Here is a 17,338-nt window from a genome sequence, read left to right as displayed (position 1 = left end):
TTCGATTTTTATTTGTACTTATATATCATAAAGATGATAGGCGTCTTCGAGATAGATGATAAATTTCTTGAACTAAACCCTGTGTATACTACTTTACTAAAATATATTTGTATCTACTTGATGATATAGAAACCTAAGGAGACTCACAACAAAATCAATAATAAAGAGACATTTCTATCAATACGAAGGAGCCGCGTGACGTGAGAAATGGGTTATCGGTTATATAGATAGAAATCAATAATATATTATGTTAAGCTATTTGTAATGAATAATGGCAATATATGTAATTCGTCTAATGAGGAGAGGGCTTTTAATTAAAGGGTATGAGAGTGATTTCGTGTTGACCTAATAAATGACAATTTGGTTAATAACACATGAGGTCAAGGTTAGTGTAATTATATGCTCCTCAAATATAAAAAAAGGGATATATGCATTGCATACCGAGGATTACTGTAATAGTATTAACTATATTAGGGAAGAATGATGTAACTACCTTTCATTTTGGACACTTGCTTTATTTATGGGCTTTTTGCAGAATTGACCTATAACTTAAAGTCAAACACAAAACTAACCTCCTTTTTTTTTGAAAATTGGTTTTGCACTATTCACCCCACAAGTTCATATAATTTACAAAATGCCATCAATTTTTTTTTTTTTTTTTTTCGAAAATGACATTTTTACTCTCTCATCCTCATCATTTTCAAGTAATTACAAGATTGCCATTGTCATCAATACCACAACCACCATGAACAACCAATTTGAAGCTCTTAATGCTCCCAAAATCGATTTACCCTTCTTCTTTTTCCATTCTTGTGAACTAAACACAACATATCTCTCACTTTCTCTCCACAATGAGCTAAAAAAACCCAAGATTTTGATTCTAAATTTTTTATGGTTCATAGAGTCATAGAAGCTAACGATTCTGGGTGGGTTACTTTCGTTTTTGATTCTGTGTGCTTGGAGAAGCCTTATGTATGCTAAGGAACTTATCTCACCAATTTAAGGTATGACATCAAGTTTTTTTCCAGATCTGTTCGTCAGACGACTTACTTGGGAAGTCGTCTGGCTGTAGACAACTTACCTGGAAGTCGTCTGGTCAACGCAGAGGTTATTTTTACAATTGACTTTGAAATCTGTAACCTGAGACGACTGAAAGTTAAGTCGTCTGTTTTTGTTTGGTTTCAAAAAAATTTCCAAAGAACCTAGACGACTTACATTTCAGTCGTCATAGGTTAGTTTTGCATTTGACTGGATAATTTCAGAAGTTTGACTTCCCCAGACGACTTACATTTCAGTCATCTGGCGAAAATTAAAATAATAATATTTTTTTAAAAGTAGACGACTTACAGTTAAGTCGTCATAGGTTAGTTTTGCAATTGTAAAAAAAACTTCAAAATTTAATTATACACAGACGACTTATAATTCAGTCGTCCACGAGACGACTTACTTGTAAGTCGTCCAGGATTTTTTTCCGAGATTCTGGTCAAACCTCGTAAATCCTGGACGACTTACATTTCAGTCGTCTCGTGGACGACTGAATTATAAGTCGTCTGTATATAATTAAATCTTGAATTTTTTTTTTTCAATTGCAAAACTAACCTATGACGACTTAACTATAAGTCGTCTACTTTTAAAAAAATATTATTATTTTAATTTTCACTAGACGACTGAAATGTAAGTCGTCCAGAAAAGTCAAACTTCTGAAATAATCCAGTCAAATGCAAAACTAACCTATGACGACTGAAATGTAAGTCGTCTAGCTTTTTTGGAGTTTTTTTTTTAGCCAAACAATAGTAGACGACTTATTTTCAGTCGTCCGAAATAACAGATTTCAAAGTCAATTGCAAAAATAACCTCTGCGTTGACCAGACGACGTATAGTTTAGTCGTCTGGACAACTTAGATTGAAGTCGTCCGCGTCTTCTCCGCTAGTTTTTAAGTCTTCTACGTTAGTTTTTGAATAACTTGTATTTTTAAGAGTGATAAGTAACTTCAAGATATGTAAAACTCATATTTACAAAATATGTTCTCTCCCTTAGTTTTACTAAATTTGACTAAGTTTTTCAACGTAATCTTATAATAAAATATGATATGCTTTGACTAGTTACTATTGTTTGTTTCCATCTCTTAAGTATTATTGTTATAGACAATAATGATGACTATTGTTATGAGTTGGAAGAAGGGTAAAAATGCTTCTTAAAATGTTGTATCAATATAAAGCTACCAACATTCTTGTTTATTAAGATGAGAAAAAGGCCATTGGAGTTTATTATTTCATATGAGAGATCCAAAGATAAGAAAAAGGCTACTGAAGTCTATTATTTCATTGATTTGTAAATGTGTAAACACATTGTTAGCACATTTAATACATCTTGGAAAACATTATTACTGATTTTACAAAAAATTCACAACTAAAAGAGTAGACATGCAATTCACAAAACAGACCACAAACAAAACTATTATAGATCATTCCTCTACAAAGACAAGCTTGGATTCCACTTGAGTAGACAAGACCACACGACTTTTAAGAAGTCCAGACGACTTCTAAGAAGTCCAGACGACTTCCAGGAAGTTCAGACGACTTTGTCAGAAGACTTTTAGGAAGTTCAGACGACTTCCAGACGACTTTACAGGAAGTCCAGACGACTTTACAAGAAGTCCAGACGACTTTACAGGAAGTCCAGACGACTTTGTCAGAAGACTTCCAAGAAGTCCAGACGACTTCCAGACGACTTCCAGATGACTAACAGGTAAGTCGTCCCAGAAGTCTTCCAGATCTGAAAAACTTGCATATTAAATCCAGATCTGAAAAATCTGCATATCCAAAAACGTTCAAATGGCTTAAAAACAGAAAAAATGAGTGAAAGATTAGATAAATCTACCTTTACAGAACACACAAAAATATCTAAAAATAATAGATCTACCTTTAAATTAGTGGAAGATGAGTACCATCTAATTAAAAACCTGCAAAAAAGATAGATTAGTAAGAAAGACATGAGACAAAACTGGAAAATTCATATAAAGTTTGGTGTTTTCAAGTCAAATAGATTAGAGTGGGTTTGAAGAGTTTTGGTTTGGGAAAAAAGTAAGAACTTTATACAACAAGAAGTTACCAAATGAAGAAAAATCAGACATAACAACTTACCAAAACGCTCAGATCTATTATGAAAGGGAGACTTCGTCAGAAGACTTCCATGAAGTCCAGACGACTTCCTGGAAGTCCAGACGACTTCCTGGAAGTCCAGACGACTTCCTGGAAGTCCAGACGACTTCCTGGAAGTCCAGACGACTTTGTCAGAAGACTTCCAAGAAGTCCAGACGACTTCCAGACGACTAACAGGTAAGTCGTCCAAGAAGTCTTCCAGATCTTAAAAACCTGCATATCAAACCCAGATCTGAAAAACCTACATATCCAAAAACGTTCAAATGACTTAAAAATAGAGAAAATGAGTGGAAGATTAGATAAATCTACATTTATAGAATACACAAAAATACATATCTAAAATTAATAGATTTACCTTTAAATTAGTGGAAGATGAGTACCATTTGATTAAAAACCTGCAAAAGAGATAGATTAGTAAGAAATACATGAGACAAAACTGAAAAATTCATATAAAGTTTGGTGTTTTCAAGTCAAAGAGATTAGAGAGAGGTTGGAGAGTTTTAGAATGATGAACATTACATTTTTGTTGCAGCCATTTGAGAGGAGGAGAGAGAATGTGTAAATTTTTCTTTATATAGGGAGACAAAAAATCCAATTAGGTTAAATATTTTTGACTCAGACGACTTCCTGGACGACTTACATTTCAGTCGTCTGGTGAAGAAATTAAAACAGACGACTTACATGTAAGTCGTCCAGAAGAGTTTAATATTTTTAGCGGGAAATTAAATATTTTTAGCGGGAAACTAAAATAGAAGACTTTCCAGACGACTTACAAGTAAGTCGTCTGGTTTAAATTATTTAAGCGGGAAAATAATTTTTAAAAAAAAATTTAGGCGGGAATATTTGGACGACTTACATGTAAGTCATCTGTTTTAATTTCTTCACCAGACGACTGAAATGTAAGTCGTCCGAGTAAATTATTCAACAGACGACTGAAATATACGTCGTCCGAGTAAATTATTCAACAGACGACTGAAATATAAGTCGTCCACACCCTAAACATAACCCCTAAACTTAATTATCTAATTAAAGACTTCATAAAATCAAATCAAACTTGAAAAGTGTTTACTACACACATAAATAAACACATATAGGTGAAGACTAATTTTTGAAAAAAACATTTTAGTTTTCCAAAATCTAACCCTAACAATACATACAATACTACAACATATGTTTGCCAAACTCCTAAACCAAAGTATTTCATGATTCACTACTTCCACTCATCTATCTTCAAAACAAATCAATTTTATCATATCTTAATTTATATCACTTAAAACTGTTTATAATTACTTGATTTTTATTTTTCACGCATAAAAATATTTTTTACAAGATTTATAAATTATTTTTAAAATAAACTGGTACCAGACGACTTACACTTCAGTCGTCCAGACGACTTCCAACATCTCAGACGACTCAGACGATTTACTAGGGCTATATTCGTAAAAATGGCTTCTGTTTTTTTGTTTGGTCACAAGGGGTTGGGCTGTAATTTCACTAGGCTTTTAGGTTAGTTTTGCATTTGATTCAAGTTTGGGTATAGGTTTGGGGTTAAAATCAAGTTGTGGGTTAGTTTTGGCAAAAACCCCTTATATTATTTAGGTGAATCTTTGCATTGATCATTATTTTAAAAATATTCTTTCTTTCAAAGTAAATGACGGACCAAAATTTATGTTTTTTTTTAAATAAAAAAAATCTTTCCTTTTAAGATTGAGTAGTTAGACTTGTAAGTGGCTACAAAAACGTTCGTTTAAATGACAACTTTCTCTTCAATTACAAAATTATGTTTCAATAACCCATATAAAAAGCTGAAAAGCAGAACAAAAAAAATCTAAATTAATATTGCAGTGGCCTAGTTAGTTAACCATCAATATGTTCTTGAATTTTGATATTATTAAAATAGTTTATATTGAAATGTCATTGATTATGCTGTTATACTGGACACATCTTTTTTAATAAAGTTCAGATTTTGATAAAGCATCTAGTAAATTTAGCTAGTGCAATGGCCTAGCTGAGAAGAATTGATAACATATCTTGTTATATAATTTTAAGAATTGTGTTTGAGACTACATGTTCTATGTGTTCATTTTAGCAGTTCAGTAGTGATTGAATAGCCACATTTTATCTTATGACCTTCTACTTGGCCATGACAACTGATTTTTGGTTTTCGTGGAAGTTATATAATGGAAAATTTCTTTTGCAGGTTATAAAATGAACCGCAGCCGTTAAAGTTTCATAAACGATGGACTTTTAAATGCTGCCGTCCTGGTCTTTCTACTTCATGTAATGGAAGAGTTCTTCTACAGATTAAATAATGTAATATGGATAGTTTAGAATCATGTGTGTAAGAAGCCCACAGGAATTAGAATAAAACCAAACGATATGCATGTTTATAAGTTTCGTATACATTTTTATTTACATTAATGTGACACCAATGACATTGTTATTAATTACTCTAGATATGAATGGGTATACGTAAAAAGAGGCTGAGAAGAACTCTCATGCTGACACATCAGCAAATGGCATGCTTATAAATATATTACACTTTAAATGTTATTCTTTTATTTTGCTTCTCTTTTAATAATAAAAAGATAAGATGATCAATTTATCATTATTCATCTTATCAAAAATCATCATCAACAATAACAAAAAAAAATTGTTATCCATGATAACATAAATCATATGAAGAATGTCTTTTGAAAAAACATTATTCACTCTATGCATTCCCTAGATTCTACACATGAAAGCGAAAGAGATGCTTGCCCACGAAATAATAATTGTTTCATTTTCATCACATCATTAAACTTTCAAATTTATAACAGTACATATATCAATACTTTCATTTGTTAGCAAGTAAGACTTCCAAAATCTTAATTATTTTCAATTTTTCGTTTAGATTTCAGTTTTCATATGTTAGATAATGGTTTATTTCTGATTGAGTTTACAGCTGATTGTAAAACATTTCTAATGACTTTATCAAGTAGAAAACGTCTCTAATATCAATATCGACTAGATCTTGACACGCACAACTGTGCATGTATTATTTCTAATTTTTATGTTTCACAAATATGGTTGTTCATATGTTTTTTTTGTGTTGTAAATTCCATTTGTTTATGACATGTATTATTGATATTCAAACAACTAAAGTGATATGTTAAATAAATCATTTGTTATCTGGTATTTATTTATAAAATTTACCATTTCCAAGTATATTTATGTATGTAGCATACAATTTGGATGATTTATATGTATTAATACATATATGCTAATAACAACACATTTTTCATAGTTTGGATTTTATTTTTTTCATTTATACAGATTGTAATTTATTTTATGTCCTATTTAGTTATAACACTTGTAATATTTGGTTAATTATCAATCAAAAATCATAAAGATAATTATTGGGCTATATCTAAAATGCTTTGTAAATATTATGGTGGTAAAAATAAAACGTACAATCTATTTAATTTATATTGGGATAGATTTCATTAGTCTAGTTTAATAAAGATAGGCTTTTATGAAATTAAACCAAAATATCAAAATAAAACAAATGCAATCTATTTCTATTAATTATTTAATTTCGATAATATTAGGCTGCTTTTAAAACAAAAACAAATTAAAACATATGCAATAAATAACCCCATCTTCTATGTTTTTTGGCGTAAAGACAACTAAATTTTTTTGAGAAATTGCCAAAAATATAATTTCCAAAGTACCATTTTTCATGTTTATACTAATCACTTTTATCATCATCTTTAATGAAGGGTAAAAGACATTTATAACCTTTTGATTAACTTGGACAAAAAAAAAAACAAATGGTTAACTAATCTAAACCCTAAACCATCAACTCTAAACCCTAAACCCCTAAACATCAATTCTAAACACTAAACCCCTAAACCCCTAAACCTTCAAATCTAAACCCTAAAACATCAACTATAAACCCTAAAACATCAACTCTAAACCCTAAACGTAAACCCTAAACCCTAAATCTAAACTTAAATCATCAACTCTAAACCCTAAACCATGAAACATCAACTATAAACCCTAAACCCCAAAATATCAACTATAAACCCTAAACTCTAAACCTTCAAATCTAAACCCTAAAACATCAACTCTAAACCCTAAACCCTATATTTTTCTGAAATTCGAACCATAAACCCTAAAACCCTAAACCTTCAAATCTAAACCCTGAAACATTAACTCTAAACCCTAAACGTAAACCCTAAACCCTAAAACCCTAAACCTTCAAATCTAAACCCTAAAACATCAACTCTACGGTTTTAGGGTTTAGAGTTTAGGGTTTAGGATTTAGGGTTTAGAGTTTAAGATTTAGAGTTGAAGGTTTAGAGTTTAAGATTTAGAGTTGAAGGTTTAGGGTTTAGGGTTTAAAGTTGATGTTTTAGGGTTTATGGTTATTTTTTTAGGGTTTAGGGTTTAGAGTTTACTATTTAGGGTTTAGGGTCTAGTGTTGATAATTTAGGGTTTAATGTTGATGGTTTAGGGTTTAGAGTTGAAGTTTAGGGTTTAGGGTTTTGGGTTTAGAGTTGATGTTTTAGGGTTTAGAGTTGAAGGTTTAGGGTTTAGGGTCTATAGTTTTTGTTTCGGGGTTTATGATTTAGAGTTGATGTTTCAGGGTTTAGGGTTCGTATTTAAAAAAAAATCGGGTTTAGGATTGATGGTTTAGGGTTTAGGGTTCATATTTCAAAAAAAAATAGGGTTTAGGATTGATGGTTTAGGGTTTAGAGTTGAGTTTTAGGGTTTAGGGTTTGAATTTCGAAATATTATAATTCTAAAAAAAATTAAAAAAATAAGGCATAATATTTATTTTTTTAGATTTTTATTTATTTAAATATTTATTTATTATATATATAAAGAATAAGGGCATAATATTTATTTGCCACTTAATGAAAAAAATATTTTTGAAAATGTCTCTTTATTGGTGGTAAAAATGAAAAGTAATAGCGTAAAAGTGGTAAACATGTAATTTTCCCAATTTTTTTTCCTAACTAACTCTTCAGATTTCACCATAAGTTTTACGGATTGATAATAATTTAATAGCCTTGTCAATATATGATGCACGAAATCCCTTATATATTAATCGAAGATCATTTTAAAAAATATAACCTTAACTTTGTACTAATTAAAAAGAAATCATGCTTAGGTGTCACTTAATTAGGATGCCAATTTAGCTTGCGTGTCAGCTTAAGAATCAATTGAAAAAATGTTGGCACAAATTTAATTAATAGGGAACATTATATTAACTCAAAATATAAGAATCACGTATTGTTTCCTTAAATAAAAGCTACAAAATTACCTAATATTATTAACATATATATGACAATTAATGACTATGAATAATAAAGATTTGATAACAATTTTTGCATCTTTCTTTATTTTTGTTTAATTTTATATTATTAAAAAAAGTCACATTAACCATATAATAAAAAAATTAGATTTTTCTTACATGTTATATTTTGAATTTTTAAATGACTTTAAATTACAAAAATGAGGAAACCTTATATGTTAGATTTTTTTCTTATATGTTATATTTTTAATTTTCTAAAACGACTTTAAATTACAAAAATGTAAGTTTTCCTTAAACATACGATTAAAAGCATTAAAATTACATGTATCAATTCGATGGTTGATCTGAAACCTTTCAAAATCATATGAAAGATAAATGTCAAAATAATTTAACTGTGAAAATAATACTGTTCATTTTTTTTCAAGAATGTGTTAGGTGGAAAAAAAATAAAGATGTTGTGTCATATTTTTTTAATGTTCAATCCGATCAACCCATGATATATTAATTATAGTTTAGTTCCATAATTTTTAATAAAAATCGATCCGGTCCATCGGAAATAAATTATATAATAACAACAAAAAACATTGTATATGTATAAATAAAATGATCAAATATGTATATAAAATTATCGATAATTTATACAAATAAACTCACTCTGCAAAGCGCATGTCTTATCGCTAACTAATTGACAAGATTTTATGGATCACTAACTCAATGCTAACAAATATAGTTGGCATCACAAAATTAGTGGAAGTACTACGAAATTTTGAAAGTAGACAAATATTGTTTAAGGTAAACAATGAATATATTTCGTATCTCTAACACAATAAATCCATCTTGTAAAACTTTTAATAGTGGGCTAGCTCATCTCCATCTTCTCCCACTTCATATTGTAACCATTATTTGCAGAGATATCATCGGTATTGACTTGTGCAAGATAACAATAAAAACAAAAATTAATTAGATATGACATGAGCAGATTTTTTAAAATGACAATTTCTAAGGATTTATATAAATGCAACTAAGATATGAAGAACAATGATCACACGTCTAAGGATTTTTTTAAAAGAATTTTGTAAAACTTGAAACAATGGGTATTTTCTAAAGATTTGTATATATACAGTTAAGGATACCGAAGAACAAAAAATGTTATGTTTTTTATAGTGGATGGTCTAAAGTTAAGGATAAAGGTACATAAAATCAAATAGTATGTATGTGTTGGCAATATAAGAAACGATATAAACGATTTTCTGGTTAAATACATTACGAGAAGTTTTTCAATGCTTATAGCATTTAGTTTGAGCTTTTTATATCGAAGGTCCATTTAAAATGAAAAAGTTGACTTCTATTTATTGTCACAAGGCCAAGGAGAATAAGACCAAAATTCCTTAAAGCCCAGCCTACCGAAGAGCACTAAAACTCAGCCCATCTTAGAGAGGGATGTGGTACTCCGTTTTGACCTAGTTATTTTCCAACCGTTGTCACTATTTACAAATTGATATCTTTCCATAAAAAAGGCGATTTCACTTCAAGTGGTCGGAGAAAATCAAATAACACGCGCGAGTAGACAGCCGTTAGATGGAAAACTCGAAAAGACAGCTTTACCCCGAAACCAAAATCAAAAAGATTATAAATACATATCGTAAAACCCTAAACTGAAAAATATCTTCAAGCAGCTGTTGCCTCTCTGCCTTCACTCTTAAACCTAGCAGTCTCTCTTCTCAAATTCGCCATGGGTAAAAAATCCGCCACCAAGGTAAGCTTCTTCTCCTTCTGGGTTTTCTAATTAGCTCTCCTTCCTTCTCTTAAGATTGTAATGACACATTGCTTCAGGTTGAAGCAGCACCTGCTGCCATTAAGGCCACCAAGCCTTTGAAGAAAGGTATGAACCTTGAGCGTTTTCGTTTATACATTGCTCCTACTTGTACATTTTGATGGATAAAGTTATTTAATTTAGTTTACCCATCTCCTTATTACCTTGTTCATTTGTTTGTTTTGGAATGTGTCTGTCATAGGATATAATATACTTGCTTATATGTACTTATAATCTTGACATTTCAGCTCCTTTGTTGATACAGGTTGTTTTATGTTGAAGGGGTTGCTTGGTTTTAACTTTGTATGCTTTTCTGATATAGTTCGTATTTAATTTTTAACAATGCCCCTGCTTATTTTGGACTATTTGAAGTATATTGACTGTTTAGTCTCGATATATATCCTATTGTGTTGAAGGGGATGCTTGGCTTGGTTTTAACTTTGTATGCTCCTATTCTTCAGGTAAGAGAGATCCTGAGGATGATTTGGACACCAAAGTGAACCTAAAGAAGCAGAAGAAAGATGTGATTGCTGCTGTTCAGAAGGAGAAAGCTGAGAAGAAGGTGCCTAAAAAAGTTGAGAGCTCTGATTCATCTGACTCTTCTGATATCGAGGAAGAAGTCAAGGTATTGTAGTGCCCTGTTCTTGTTTGAAGTACCCTATGAGGCATGTTGCTATAACCTTGTATTCTGGTTTTTGAAGGAACCCGCACCTAAGAAGGCCGTTGCTTCTACTAACGGAACTGTTGCAAAGGATGACTCATCCTCTGAGGAAGAATCTTCAGACGAGGTCAACTTTCTATTACTATCCAAGTTTAGTTTGATATCCTTGGATATTTGTTGACACACCATCTATTTTCAGGAAGAAGTTGCAGCTACCAAGAAACCTGCTGCAGTTGCTAAAAATGGCTCAGTGAAAGCTAAGGCAGAGTCCTCGTCTGAGGACGACTCTTCTGATGAATCAGATGATGAATCTGAGGTGACAAGTTTATTCTTATATCTTCATTTTTCTATTTGTATATTCTGCATATATATATATATATATATTCCAAAATGGTGCCTAATTACTCAAGTATTGATATAGAAACCTGCTGCTAAGAAGGCAGCTCCTGCTACTACCAAGGCTGCCAGCAGTGCTGATTCATCCGAGGAAGATTCTGATGAGGTTAGCTATATATATATATATATATATATTCCAAAATGGTGCCTAATTACTCAAGTATTGATATAGAAACCTGCTGCTAAGAAGGCAGCTCCTGCTACTACCAAGGCTGCCAGCAGTGCTGATTCATCCGAGGAAGATTCTGATGAGGTTAGCTTATGTACTTTAACGAGATCATCAAGCAGCTTTTGATGTATTATATTTGATTCATTGACCATGTGTTTAACATTTTGCAGGAAAGTGAAGATGAAAAACCTGCACCTAAAAAGGATAGCAGTAGTGATGATTCTGATTCTGATGAATCAGAGAGTGAAGATGAGAAAGAAACCCCGAAGAAAAAGGTGAGAGCAATGTTTACTTTCCATTATTTTGAACAGAAGCTGTATTGCTGTTTGCTGATTGAAAGTTACTCCATTCTGTTTTATAAAAACAGAACTCTGATGCTGAAATGGTGGATGCTGAGCAGAAACAGGTAAGAATCCCATTGTAGTTGCTTTAATGTCTTTGCTTTGTATTGATTGTGCTTTTTGTCTTTCAGCTTAAGACCCCATCGACTCCTGCTACAGGAGGATCGAAGACACTCTTTGTTGCCAATCTATCATTCAATGTTGAAAGATCAGATGTGTAAGTAGCATCGTTTTAACTATCTCTTTCTCTTGTCTAGTTGTTTATTTGTTCATGGCCTTACTTAATTTTTATCCTCCACATACAGTGAGAATTTCTTCAAAGATGTTGGCGATGTTGTTGATGTCAGATTTGCCATGTCAAAAGACGATGGCAGGTTCAGAGGCTTTGGCCATGTTGAGTTTGCTACTGCTGAACAAGCACAGAAGGTGAGGCGGTTGTTTTGGCTTATGATGAAGGATTTAAAAGGTTGATTGCGGATTACTAAGTCGTTTGTTCGTAGGCACTGGAACTTCACGGCACATCCATGCTTGGTCGTGATATTCGTCTTGATGTTGCTCAAGAGAGGGGAGAGAGACCCGCATACACTCCACAGAGCGGGTATATTGATTTTTTCTATTCATGTCTTGGATTGTGTATTATGTTCTTGTGTTTATAGTATTCTCTTTGGCAAATTATTGCAGTGCCGGTGGTAACTTCAGAAGCAGTGGTGGTGGAGGTCAATCGATTTTTGTTAAGGGATTCGACTCTTCTCTTCCTGAAGAAGACATCAAGAGCGCATTGAGTGCGCATTTTGCTTCATGTGGAGACATCACGAGGGTTTCTGTTCCCTGTGACCGTGAAACCGGAGCTTCCAAAGGGTTTGTGACTAACTCCTCTCCACTTTATTACCAGTTTTGTGAATGTTCTCTCATATGCTAAATTAAACAGATTGGTTTTTTTTTTACAGAATTGCTTACCTTGATTTTAAAGACGGCACAGACAAGGCGTTTGAGCTTAATGGTAGTGACATGGGAGGATGGAGTATTGTTGTTGATCAACCGAGGGAGAAGAGTAGTGGCGGATTCGGTGGTGGCGGAAGGAGCGGTGGTGGTCGTTTTGGTAGTGGAAGGAGCGGTGGTGGTAGAGGAAGAGATAGTGGCCGTGGTCGTTTTGGTGGTGGAAGGGGCGGTGGCAGAGGAAGAGATGGTGGCCGTGGATTCAACAGACCTAGTTTCTCAGGTAACTTGATCTTGTTTCTTGAATCTTGATATTAAATAACTAGCTTCTCACTAATTCATGGTTTATTTTGGCAGGTAAGAAGACCACCTTTAACGACGAGTAGAAGCTTATATGTAGAAGAAAATGCTCTTCTTATGTTTTTAACTTATGATACTTCACTTCCTTTCTCTATTGTTTCAGTTTTGTTTCTGTTCTAGTTATGTTTTTGTCCGAACCTTCAATTTTTGTTTGAGTGTTAAATCAAGCTCAATCTTGAGTTCTTTTGGTGTTATATCATTTTCTTTCTTCGATTCCTTCACTAGGTAGGCAAAAATAATTATCTCTCAAGGGACACAAATTTACATTTCTCAGATTTAGTCTCAACTTGGTTGGCTATTTTCAAATCTCACACAATGCATAAACAAAAAAAAAAAAAAAAAAGAAGGAAAATGGAATCTTAATTAAAAGAAAAGGATTAGTAGTAACTTAGGACAGAGACCTTAGCTTGAGGACCACCTTGCACATAGACAAAATCGTAAGCTTGCCCTGCTTTCAAAGTCTTTTGCCACTGAGGAAGCTGGTAAGTATTCTTTTGCCCTGTTGGGTTAAGTCCCCATATAGGTCCTGTGAGATCTTCAATCTTAAGCTTGAGGCCTGATATCGGTTTCTGAGAATTGTTCTTGATGATCACTTTGTGTCTGTAGTACCTCGTGTTCCAGGCCATCCAATTTGCAGTTATTGAATGAAGAAACTCGATTGGTGCACCTGATTGCTTTGGAGTGTATGTTGTTGTTGCTTTGTAAGCTGAAGTTGTGGATGAGTGTGAGAGAAAATGAGAATCAGACACTGCAGAAAAGTTACAAAAGAAGCTGCAAGTAAAAAATATCAACCTGGTGGTTTTGGTGTTTGGTAAGGTTTAGAATATCCTCCTCCATAAGAACCTACAAAATTCCAAAACATTAGTTGATGATCCATTGAACAAAGAATTATTTGAGCACAAGGTTTACCTAATTTTCCAGAGAGTTTAGCGAATAGACCAACGAGTGGAGCTGTTCCAGACAATGTTGGTTCTGTCTGCTCGTAGTTTGTCCGGTCATCGGAATAGTAATCATTCTGGTCTGGTCCACCAACAAGAGCACCATAGATAACATTCGGATCAGCTTGAGCCCTTCTATACCAAGAATCATATCCTTGTACACAGTTCACAGTAGACCGTTGAATAAAGATTGAAGGGATCGAAGCGCCTCTATGGTGAACTCGGATTGGATATTTTGGTCCATATCCAACTAAGTAACTCATCCCTTGACGGTTCTTTCCAAGAATATAATCAGCCTGCATGAGAAAAACTCGGTTAATACATTTAAAATCACTTGAGAAATGGTTTTGTGTTCGTGAAGATTTGGTTACCTGAGATCTTGAAAAGTCTAGAAGTGCTTGAGGCGGCACTGAACCATCAGGACAGTTGAGTTTAGCGTTTGCTGCAGATAGATAATCCGAATAAATCGCAAGAAGAAATGCAGCCGCAGATGCATATTGCAGATTGTTCCACTCTCTAACATACATCAAACCACCTGAATTAACAACACCATTTAACTTTCATAGCTTAGTATTTTTAAAAATAAATTGAAATTTGTAAATCGACCCGGGAATAAGGATTTCGATTAGACTATTAAACTTTCGTTACTTGGACTTGAAGTTAGATTTGTTTAATATTTTAAGTTATAGGAGTTAACTTACCAGGAGTTGTTTGAATATTGTAGCCACCATTCTTCTTGAGACAAGCACAAGCGAAGTAATCAGCTTTCATCTGATACTGCTTCAAGGTCGAAGTATACGCACCACCTTTACCTTCTAACAAGATCTATGCAAACATACAGAAATCAAACATGGATCAAGATTAGTCTTCTTGAAACTTCAAGAAAACAACATTCTTGAAGAAACCAGTAGGTTTACCTTGGAGAGAAGGACTTGAACACCGGCGTATTTGTTATCCCAAGAGAATTCTTTCATTCCCCAGCCGGTTCCACCCATGTAACCAGCATTATTTACAGCATACTTCAAGTAATACTCGTCCCCGGTGGCACGGTGTAGCCAAGCCGCAGCCCAAAGAAGCTCATCCTTCAAAACATTAACACAATATAGACATTATTTATTGTACTGAAACAATATTCAATGGAAAGAGAGAACTGGAAGCAAAGATTTTGAGAGATCAGATCAAAAGGGATTTACCGAGTAACCAGATGACATGTAGAAAGCTTTTGCATTTGGGATTGAATCAGTGTATAATCCTCTGTATTTGTCAGCAAATGAGAAGAGCTGAAACACAACAATAGGTTTCCAAAATATTCAGAATCTAAATTCATATTCTTAGCAAAAAACAAAGTTCAGAATCTAAGCAGAAACGGATCCATAACATAAGACTGAATATATAAACTGAACCGGACTCATAATCAAAACCGAACCAGAATTTGGACAAACATCAAATTTAGTGTGCCCGAATCCAATAAACCTAAAATAATTGTCTTACCGTATCAAGTATCAAGTATCAAGTATCAACTACACTAGAAAACCAAAATATGCAAACCAAGCAGAACAAATAACTAAATACCCAACATACCCAAAACCATGATCATTAACCAAACCAATATAAACCAAACCGAAATTAAAACAGATAACCAAACCAAAATTAAGAAAAAGCGAACCTCTTTGGCATGAGTCAAGAGGATAGCAGAATAAGAGGAGTTATACGGCTTGAAAGCTAAAGAAGCAGCGGCTAAAGCAGCAGCGGTTTCACCAGCCAAGTCTGAGCCAGGATGGTACTGGTCAAGCTTATAAGCTGTTCTTGAAGTGGTCATGTCCTCCGCTCGCTCCCAACAGTAGTGATCAGATTTTCCATCTCCAACTTGACCCCATAGAACATTAGGCTGAGGATGAGCCTTGATGAAATAATCAGTACCCCATCTGATTGACCACAATGTCTGTTGCATTTGGTTCGAACCGGATAGCTCCTTCTGGTTATCAACCGCAGCCCACGATAGCATTGTTACTGCGAAAGCCATTGGTAAACCGAATTTCACATGGTCTCCTGCATCATAATATCCTCCCTCCAAACTCACCTGTTCAATCATATATATATAATACCAACGTCAATATCATTATATACAAATAGTATTAGCATCATCATTAGAAATACAACTCAACAAATGCTAATTTCGATAATTAGTTTGCAATGACCATCTCACGGAAATAAATCATATTCTGATATATATTAGGTGTATGTCCAACTATATAATATACGAATTAAGTGTATGTTATATATGGACTTACGCCTTGAGCAAGACCATCCGCGAGACCAGAATGGCTACGCCATTTGACACGTTGGGCAGCTGGCAACTTCCCTGACCGTTGAGCCTCAAAGAACAAGAATGTCTTGTCCAGGGCATTTCCATAATTGTAATACTCCGCTGCTGCAGTGGCTGCCCCGAGGAGAACGGTCAGTAAAAGGTTTAAGCCGAACAAAGACCCACCAAACTTACTCATTTCTCTGGATCAATGTTACTTTAGGTTAACTTCTCTCTCCCAAAAAATGTTCTCTGTTCAGAATTGTGATGTGATTAAGTGTATATAAATAGAGAGAGATGTTTTGTCTGTGACTTTGGTGTGAGAGAGGAATGTAGAGAATCAAATAGGTACATAGTTTTGCCCGAATAATCATTGTCTTTGTCTTACTTGTGTTCGTGTGTGTTTTGTGCGTGTTTGATAATAGTTATGGCCTTCACGTTTTGTTAGAGCTTCTCACGTTGTACTTTTAAGACTTTTGTGCAGAAGCTGAACCAACATTGAGTTGCCACGTGTATTTATTGTTAGCCGTTTGATGAACGTGATATTGACCATATATTTGAATAGAAATAGATGAATGTATCTTGTAATGCAAAAAGTCAACAATAATATTTTGGTTGATTTTTGTTAAGGCGTCGATGGACAAGTTCCATTCGTGGTATTCACATCTTGCAATTATTTTCTCCCGATTTAATCATATGTTCTGATGTTCGTAATTTATAGTTTTATTTTGTCGGTTTGTTTAACATGTAAACAAAGCTATAATGTTGAATGATAATATTAAGAACGAGGAGAACATAGGCTATGTTACATAGCTAGACTGAAAAATAACAACACCTAGATCCTTGTTCTCTCCGTGATCTCGTTATGACTCGTTAGGAACTGACACCATTGATCCAGAATCATATGCGTAAATTGGTTGTATGCCTCCATCTGAAGCAGCACTTAAGCAATCAT

General features: G+C 33.5%; 2 protein-coding genes across 4 annotated transcripts; one reads left to right on the top strand and one right to left on the bottom strand.

Moving 5' to 3' along the window:
- Positions 1–10,036: 10,036 nt before the first annotated feature.
- On the top strand, positions 10,037–13,334 carry LOC125596200 (nucleolin 1-like). Of its 3 annotated transcripts, none has more exons than XM_048771414.1 (15): positions 10,037–10,220; positions 10,298–10,346; positions 10,739–10,902; positions 10,979–11,047; positions 11,219–11,254; positions 11,360–11,440; positions 11,507–11,587; positions 11,674–11,778; positions 11,871–11,909; positions 11,976–12,061; positions 12,150–12,270; positions 12,345–12,442; positions 12,526–12,702; positions 12,792–13,063; positions 13,138–13,334. In XM_048771414.1, exons 1-15 carry the CDS (start codon positions 10,197–10,199, stop codon positions 13,164–13,166), a joined length of 1,431 nt encoding a protein of 476 aa, XP_048627371.1. In that variant the 5' UTR covers positions 10,037–10,196; the 3' UTR covers positions 13,167–13,334. The 3 variants fall into 3 exon arrangements, with proteins under 3 accessions (XP_048627371.1, XP_048627370.1, XP_048627369.1); XM_048771412.1 differs by having other exon boundaries at positions 10,039–10,220; positions 10,979–11,065; positions 11,138–11,254; XM_048771413.1 differs by lacking the exon at positions 11,507–11,587 and having other exon boundaries at positions 10,979–11,065; positions 11,138–11,254.
- On the bottom strand, positions 13,136–16,864 carry LOC106431067 (endoglucanase 5). The gene is made up of 9 exons (XM_013871874.3): positions 16,370–16,864; positions 15,745–16,158; positions 15,272–15,358; positions 14,996–15,160; positions 14,780–14,903; positions 14,450–14,613; positions 14,050–14,374; positions 13,933–13,983; positions 13,136–13,846 (listed from the first exon to the last, which is right to left on the bottom strand). Exons 1-9 carry the CDS (start codon positions 16,580–16,582, stop codon positions 13,518–13,520), a joined length of 1,872 nt encoding a protein of 623 aa, XP_013727328.1. The 5' UTR covers positions 16,583–16,864; the 3' UTR covers positions 13,136–13,517.
- Between the last annotated feature and the right edge of the window lie 474 nt (positions 16,865–17,338).

Source organism: Brassica napus, unplaced genomic scaffold (genome assembly GCF_020379485.1).
Source record: "Brassica napus cultivar Da-Ae unplaced genomic scaffold, Da-Ae ScsIHWf_1148;HRSCAF=1631, whole genome shotgun sequence".
NCBI classification, from domain to species: domain Eukaryota; kingdom Viridiplantae; phylum Streptophyta; class Magnoliopsida; order Brassicales; family Brassicaceae; genus Brassica; species Brassica napus.
The sequence above is the reverse complement of the archived record's forward strand: the minus strand, read 5'-3'. Positions and strand labels throughout refer to the sequence as shown.

What these genes read in the sequence shown, in the direction of transcription:
- LOC125596200 (XM_048771412.1), top strand. Translation starts at nt 10,197, where the DNA reads ATGGGTAAAAAATCCGCCACCAAG. An exon ending in AGGAAGAATCTTCAGACGAG is followed by an intron (nt 11,066 to 11,137) that starts GTCAACTTTCTA and finishes ATCTATTTTCAG; the next exon opens with GAAGAAGTTGCAGCTACCAA. An exon ending in CCGAGGAAGATTCTGATGAG is followed by an intron (nt 11,588 to 11,673) that starts GTTAGCTTATGT and finishes AACATTTTGCAG; the next exon opens with GAAAGTGAAGATGAAAAACC.
- LOC106431067 (XM_013871874.3), bottom strand. Translation starts at nt 16,582, where the DNA reads ATGAGTAAGTTTGGTGGGTCTTTGTTCGGCTTAAACCTTTTACTGACC. An exon ending in CGGATGGTCTTGCTCAAGGC is followed by an intron (nt 16,159 to 16,369) that starts GTAAGTCCATAT and finishes ATGATTGAACAG; the next exon opens with GTGAGTTTGGAGGGAGGATA. An exon ending in CCAAACACCAAAACCACCAG is followed by an intron (nt 13,847 to 13,932) that starts GTTGATATTTTT and finishes CCACAACTTCAG; the next exon opens with CTTACAAAGCAACAACAACA.